The sequence below is a fragment of the Eleginops maclovinus genome, chromosome 9 (genome assembly GCF_036324505.1).
Source record: "Eleginops maclovinus isolate JMC-PN-2008 ecotype Puerto Natales chromosome 9, JC_Emac_rtc_rv5, whole genome shotgun sequence".
In the NCBI taxonomy this organism is placed as follows: domain Eukaryota; kingdom Metazoa; phylum Chordata; class Actinopteri; order Perciformes; family Eleginopidae; genus Eleginops; species Eleginops maclovinus.
In genome coordinates this window covers 23,057,863-23,066,164 of record NC_086357.1, presented here as the reverse complement: position 1 = coordinate 23,066,164, position 8,302 = coordinate 23,057,863, and the positions used below count along the sequence as shown (strand labels likewise).

General features: G+C 40.7%; 1 protein-coding gene across 1 annotated transcript in view; it reads right to left on the bottom strand.

Moving 5' to 3' along the window:
* Positions 1 to 6,258: 6,258 nt before the first annotated feature.
* zgc:92140 (uncharacterized protein LOC447854 homolog) overlaps positions 6,259 to 8,302 on the bottom strand; it is a 28,184-nt gene continuing 26,140 nt past the window's right edge. The window contains exon 6 of the mRNA XM_063891802.1: positions 6,259 to 7,707. Coding sequence (XP_063747872.1) covers positions 7,660 to 7,707 — 48 coding nt within the window. The 3' untranslated portion in view covers positions 6,259 to 7,659. The remainder of the gene's footprint in view (positions 7,708 to 8,302) is intronic.

Here is an 8,302-nt window from a genome sequence, read left to right as displayed (position 1 = left end):
CCTTAAAAATTGGCATCCATGCCCTCAATGCTATCATAGCATTATGCTCTGTGTTCTTATATGATTACCGTAAACCTCTAGTAACCTTTCTAAATTACAGTGCAGTCACAGAACAGACAGACGGGTAAAGCCAGCTCACTCCTGTCCCTGTCTCGACTCCGCTCTGTTTATTTAACTAGGATCTCAGCCACTTGGTAATGTTTTCCTTCGTCATTGAGGTAATGAGAGTGCTCTTTGTTGTCTGTTGTTGGATGCTCCTACTCATTGTGGATGAGAGACAGGCAGAGTGAGATGGGTTAACCATTAGCTCCCTCTAGTGCCTTCCCAAACACGGTTAAGAAAACAAATCCTAAAGCAAGACACCACAAATACAATACATACATTCTTCAAATTGATCGAACCTCTCGACTTGAAGAAGAACAATAAATAAACGTGTTTCAAGTCATCACTTAAAACTCACCTGTTCACCATTGCCTTTGACCCCTAACCCATCACAGTCCCCCTGTTCCACTCCTTTATTTGTTTGATTTGTTGTCTTTCCTTACCTAAAGTAAAGCGGCCTTGGGTCCCTTGAAAGGCGCTATATAAATGAAATCTATTATTTGTATTATTGTTATGTACTGTATATTGAAATGGAAAAAAATCAATGAAAGGCTATTTGCTATATTCCAATATCAAAAGATGATGGAGTAAGTTAGCATCCCTTGCTTCCGTTACGTAATTATTTGTATCCATTCTTACTATTTTCATCTATCAAAATTCGTTTTTCATTTATCAATGCATTTAAAAAAATATCTGAACTGTAAAGGAATACTAAATTATAATAGAAATTAAAACATCTTTGCAAATTTGAGTGAATATTACCCGGAACATCTGTCACTTCTAGATTACTTCACCTCTAAGGTTTCTTACTTCTCCTTCTTGACCTGCAAATTCCCCCAAAAAACTTTACTCTATAAGATTTGCTGACATTATAAATGTGCACTCTTCATTTTATTCCTGCACACAGTTGTTTTTAGCAAAGCTCAGGATCATCAACAGTCCACACAGCTAAAGGAGAGTCTGTCTGTGTTGTAATTTGCTTATTTGCTTCAGGGCCAAACCTTGGTCACACAATGCTGACATTTCAATAAATTGCATATAAATAAATGACTAATCAAAAACTCAAACTTTACCCCCTGTGTTAGTCACTCTGCACTTTCAGTTCTCAAAAACAACCTCGCCCTGTTAGCCCAGCGTCATGCTTCAACACGGTGGCCGCCTACGAAATATTTTCATTCTGATTCAAACGGCTCGAGCACTACCTCTTCTGTCGTAGCAAAACATCTGCTTTGTAATTGTGGTTCGGTACTTGACATGCAGCCATTAGTGTCTCTGTAACTAAACTATGGATGACAGATAAAGCAAAACTGATTCTTTTTTTTCTTCCAAAGTTATGTTTAGGATAAATGTACGTTTTAAAGACTGCCAAGTTTTTGGTTTGTTCTGCTGTGGTTGCAAGGAAAGCATAGCTACGATTTAAATAGCAGGGTAAATCCTTCATAACTACGTTCAATAAATAGAAAAAATGGAAAGTTCCTGGAAAAATATATGTACCACATGTTGTATTTGAGTAAGCAGGAAAAAAGTAAGCATGAAAATAATGTAGAAAGCTATAGGATTTCATCGTTAGGTTAATTTAATTTTCTGGTGAGGCTCAAATTAAACAAGTGATACCAGAAGAAGAATTGCCTGTGTGTGTGTGTGTGTGTGTGTGTGTGTGTGTGTGTGTGTGTGTGTGTGTGTGTGTGTGTGTGTGTGTGTGTGTGTGTGTGTGTGTGTGTGTGTGTGTGTGTGTGTATGGGGGGGAGACTTTATGACTCCTTCATGGCAGTCAGGGTGAAGGACATCCCTATAGATTATAGAAAACGCTCTGAGGGAGCCTTGCACTGGGCATTTTCCTCAACGTCATGGAAAAGGCCAAGCCAGCAGATGGTGCTCTTGATTTATCCTTTATCTCTCTCCTCTCTCTAACATACACACACACACACACACACACACACACACACACACACACACACACACACACACACACACACACACACACACACACACACACACACACACACACACACACACACACACACACACACACACACACACACACACACACACACACACACACACACACACACACACTTTCTTGTCCTTTGGGAACTTGGCTCCAGACAGTGTGAGAGAAAGCCTCTCATTGCTGGTCAGATGATTGAGAAGCTAAACTACTCCTGACACTGCTGCAATGCTACGGCCTCCTCAGTCACCAGGTTTGCTCCAGGCTCTTTCTGCTTGCTCAGCTAATGTGAATTTGGCAGACAGCAGTAAAAAATATAATAAGAGTGCAGTACCATAACGCATCAGGCTCTCTGGCTATCCATTTCGAGACACTGCGAGTCACAGAGAATTCACGACTAATGTCCAATATCTTGAAATAAATGTCTCTTCACAGAAGATGCAGTCAGGCGGTTGCGTAAATCTTCATAGATAAAATCTGGTGTGTTTACACTGAACAATTAGCTTCCTGGGACTAAAGTAGGTCACTTCTGGTGGATGTGTGGCATGAATGCAAATGCATTCAATGCTACCTTCCTAAAGCCTTGGACTCCCCCTGGTGTGTGTTGCTTCTCTGCCAAGGTAATCCAGAGTATGGATCTGCATGGAGAGGCTTTACAAACAAATGGATGGAGCGCCGAGAGCGGAGACACTGGAAAATAGGTGTTGTACTCTACATGGATGGAAATATATATACTTCTCCACAACGAGTGTGAGCAACACGGCTGGTGGTGGCATTTTTTCCAAATGAATGTGTTTAGAGCTAATGGAGGTAGTTCACTCTGCAGTGGGTGTTAGGCAGCGAGGAATTGCTGGAAAGGGTTTTAAGACACAAAGCTTAAGACCTGCTGGGCATCCAGGCAGGGATCCATCCCTTTTCCTCTCTGTGTTGACTCACTCTCTACATGGGCATTCGAAAAACCTACAATTACAGTCAATTTGAAACTGAAGTGAAAGACTCTTTGAATAACCCTTCAAATCTCAAGGGATTGTCCTTCAATGTCCTCAACAGCGAATATGAAATCACAGATACAGGGTCCTATGATTTAATAACATGAGACAGAAGCTATCTTATGTGCACATTCAACCTTAAAATAAGCAGAGTTAAACCCCAGATCAATTGTATTGTCTTCAGTGATTGTAATGTCATTTCAAATGTCTGTTTCCTTGTTTCATGTCTTAAATAGTTCTCCTTTTTGATGTTCAAAAACAATCAGACATGATAAATATTACAGTATCTCACCGTACGGTTCACGAAATTAAAATCTAACTACGTTTTAAAAATCCCCTTAACACATTTTGTTTTTTTCAACTGTATCACCAGCCAACGGGTAATATTTTACTGCCAATACATGTGTGCAGTTTCTCTCTTTCTGCACATATTTTGCAACCAAACTTGGATGTGTGATGTAGTTAACTCTCTCTAAGCCCTTTTCCTCCTACTTTTCTTACTTTGTGTTACCTCGTAAAAAAAATGTCCACAGAAATGTGTAAGATTGTAGGAAACAACAAAAAATAACTGTTAAAATAAAACCACAGCGGTCTGGCCAGTTTAGGATAGTTGGGCCACAGCCATCCTAAGCTTAAACCTAATTACTTTACTTTTTATAATTTGTTTCCTGTAACTGAAAAGCAATTTGAATGTTTCCCCATGTTAATAATGAACTTTGTTTACCACACACACTTAAGACAGAAGTCAAATCAAATAACAAATGGGGTTAATAGGTAAAAAGTGGGGAATAATGATCATAAAAAGTCATAAAATGTGTGTCAAGCTTTTGAGGTGTGTCTCTGGATCCCTATATTGCAAACCCACATCTGTTTGGAAATCTGTTTCCAAATACAAGCGTAATGGCCATCCCGGCAACAAAATCCGAAACAGTAACCTGGTATCACTCCCCAAATGATTAGCAGGTATTGCATTCCCTGGATTAACACAAGACAACAACGAAAATGCGGGTTGTCAATGTTTCAGAAGCTGCTAGAGCTGCAAACACTGCCTGAATATTCTCATTAACGTCGAGCAAACTGCAGACTTTTCCTCATAATGACACATTTTCTGTTGGATTTGGCTCAGATGTATTTAGGGATTTGGACTTAAATCACAATAGCAGCCAAGAACATGTTGTACCCTAATAAGGACTTTCACACTTTAGGCAGTATTTCACTCAAACACACACACACACACAACGCAGGGAGGGGTGGGCTCTTTATTGGTGCTTACGTCAGGATGGAAAGAACATTTCCTTGCCTGTATTCCTCTCTGAGGTTAACGGGCAACATCCGTCTCTTCCTCACTCTCTCCCTCCTACATTTTCAGCTCCCTCCTCCTCTTAATATTCTCACTCTTACTTTGCCCACCCCTCTCTCCCCTCCCCTCACTCTTTCTGTCTGCCTCCATCCCATTTATTTCTCTGTATTTGGAGCCTTGCTGTGAGCACTAGCCAACAGGGAGTATTTAACTCTGCTGATGTGCACAGTGGCTGCTGATTGTAACCTGATGTGCCCCTGCAAGCGAGTCATGCAAGGTGAAAGAGTGTGAGTGTGTGTGTGTGTGTGTGTGTGTGTAAAGTGGTAGAGAGAGACAGGGTGCAGCTATTACAGAATCTACTGAGTGATCCTTTCATGTTGTTGTAATCAACTTAACCACTGACACTCACGCAAAGCATTATGCCGTCCACTCCCACATCAGGCCGAGCCCAGAGGCAGATATCGATCGATCACAGTGGGGTTTTTATAGACTACACACATCATAGAGTCATTATTGAAGTAACGCTGCTCAGTTATCACGTTGGTATTTTCACTCAATTAGTCATTGCAAGGACAAATGAGTGTCCTCCTTTATGATGCAACTTTTATTTACTGCAGAATGAGTTTTAATGAGTGTCCGTAATAAAACCTTTGTGGAAGATGTTTTATGATTTCTATATAAATCTCATTATTGTTATCCATGCACGTACACCTTTATAAAAGCACCAAAAAGTTTTACTAACTGACCTGCATAGTTTCTCTATGCAGCGACAACATTGGAGTATACCCTATACATCTCATGAGGCAAATATATGGGCAATTATTATATTACTTTATTACTTCCAACATATACGGAGCAAGATTGGAATTCATTTGGAGTCATGTTTTGTGATCACATGACAAATGTAAGAGCAGTATTCTCTCTCTTTTAGCCCTGTTTTGGTCTCCACCAACTCCTGAGGTAATTATCTGGCCGTAGAGACTGCACAATGTTCCCTAGGTAGTCAGTGACTTGTTCTGCCATTTGGGGCTGAGCAGGACGTGCAGGTTAGGTTTCATCATTTTGCTGAAACATCGTTACAACGTCGTAGCCAGAAAATCCAAAACAAAAAGCTGAAAGACGCTATAAAGATCCATATAGATGAGGGACCCGTCACACCTTTAGCTTCAAAATTTCAAATCCATTGTTAATATTAATGTACTGGTTTGTGCAGTTTTCAATTGTTTGTGTTTTGTAGTTTAAAGGGAGACTTTAATTCTGCTGAATAGCTGTTGCTTGTAGCCAAAATAGCCGTTTGTCTACATGCAACAGCTGCAGTATAACAATATAAATAATATTAAATCACGAGAGAGATACAAAGTCATTCAACTTAACCAGTAATGCTAGTTACTGAACAAACAACAACACAACATTTATCTAAAGTCTGCCAACATTGGTTAAAAATTAGCCTTCTTTACCGCCATGCAAGACCATGTAATGTTTGAATGTTAAAACATGTAAACCTATCATGTCTAAGAAGAACAATAATACATTGATCACTGGCATAGTAATATATCATTCAAGCTGTGTACCTACAACCTTGTCATAAAAGTATAAATAGTAATAACCCCCCCTGGCTCACATTTAATGATGCATCTGGTATTCTATCATGGGTGAAATCTACCTCATTGCATGACAGACTGCAGTAATGAATTTGTGCCAGCAGGTGGCGGAACGCAGTCTGGGAGCTCTCAGTGACTCTGCTCTGACTCCATGGCTCTGGGCAGCATGACCACAAGAAAATCGTCTGACTTCACACTCCTCAGTACTCTGCCGGCATGACGCGCTGCATTACTCAGCTTAAAGCCTGACACACGCGCACACACGCGCGCACACACACACACACACACACACACAGAGAAAGATGCCACACGTGAAGGTTAAGAGCTTCTTTGTTTTTATTTTTAATAGAAAAAAAGTATTCAAAATAATACAACAGGAAGAATCCGGAAAAGATGAAGACAACAAAAAATGTGATGTTTCTAAACAGCGATCCTCCTCTCGAGGTCAGCCTGGGGGGTGTGTGTGTATGTGTGTGTGTGTGTGAACACTGAATCAAAGCTTTACAGGAAATCTTCACACACACGAGCGTCTGCTGGTGAAATGACTCAATGTGTGTGGTTTGTATGTACATGCCGAGATGTGTTGGAACGAGTGTGCTAGGATATGTACAATACAAAAATCTATGTTTGTATTTATATGTGTGTGTGTGTGTGTGTGTGTGTGTGTGTGTGTGTGTGTGTGTGTGTGTGGGTTTCACCTAGGATGTTCAGTGTTATGGTTCATGGAGGAGGATGTTCAGATGCTCTGAATTAACCCAGCTTCAGTCTGCCCGCTGTAGTGAGGAGGATGATAATGGAGTCGAAGATGATGGTACACTACGAAGGAAGCCAAGAGTAAGACAAACAGGAGAAAGAAAACATCAGAGAAATAAACAAAAAACTAAAAAAGTGGCTGCGAAACAGAATTTAAAAAATGTGTCTTTAAAAAAAAAAAAGGTCCTTGACTTTAGAAGGCAGGAGGAGTTTTGAGTTTGTAATTCATCGGCCAGCTCCTTACTCTTTCTTATTAAAATATCACATATTTTTCACTCTTTCATCCCTCAGGTGCCCTCATCCATTCTCTCAGTCCCTCATGGCTGGCCTTGGCTGTAAGTAGGCAGGCCGTAAAAGTTCAGTATGGATCCCGGCGGTGTTACGTAACTCCTCTGCCTTTGCCATCCTTTCCTTCCAGCGCTTCCTCTCTTCTTCACTTGTGAGTCTCTCAGTCTTGCACGCACACACCAAAGGCAATTGTCCTCTCTGGGCTTCCATATTTGGGAGTACCTTTGTCCGTTTGCAGGAGTTAAATGTTCAGGTTCGAGCCACAGATGGACAGATACGAGGGGACAGATAGAGGGCTTCTGTTGTCCTGCTTCTTGAAATGACTCTTCCCGTCACATCCTCCTCCATCTTCACCTTTCATCCGTCTGTCCCTCCATCTGTCGTCTCAGGGGCCTGAATGTCTGAGGAGGGCTGTAGACTCTCCGGAAAAGTCTTCCAGTATCCAAATATCTCTCTCTCACATTTATTGCCCACTCTTTCCATTAAAATACTATCTTTGCCATACGTCCAAAATCACACATGCTTAACCAACACATACTTTGTCCCGTCATTTCAGCGCCCCATTGGTTAAACACTGATTCAACTCTCTCAGGCACACACGTACGAATATATATCACACACACACACGCACACACACACTGGGAGGCTCTGTTGGGGTGGATCTCGGGGGCCTCTGTGCTATGTCCCATCTTCCTCCTTCTCCTCTTCCGAACAGTAGTCCTGCCCCTGCAAAAAAAATAGATGGAGAGAAAATGAGATGTGCATAATTTAAATGTTTTTCTACTCTAATTTACTTTAGTTAAGTTTCCCCAGAAATAACCTACTTTAAATGTCTCGCTCCGACACATCCGTCTGAAGCAAATGCTGACGCACCTGTTACTCCAGTCACTTTTGAACAAAACCCTTGACTATTTGCAGCTACTGAAAGAGGAAATACTTGTTTTAGCCGCTAAGTGCCGACAGGTGGGCAGGTGCGTTGTTTTGTTTCTTCCATCAGGAGGAAGAGCTAAATCCACATCCTCTCCAGAGCCTGCCTAACAGCTCATCGGAGGCTTTAAAACCCAGGCAGTGTTATGCTGAAAATCAGTGTTGCCAAATTAGTACCTACAGTATTTCCATTTAATGTTGTTTTATATATTTATTGAAGTACAATTGAAGTGGAAATCGAATTTCAAATGTAACTCTCTGATATATTAACCTGACAGCTATTGAATTTTGTTTATATCTACCTATGGAAAATTCAAGATAAAATTTGATTACACAATCAGATGATTATCATGTTTTTTTGTCCATTTCTGTCTATATTCTTGCCAAAAACCAT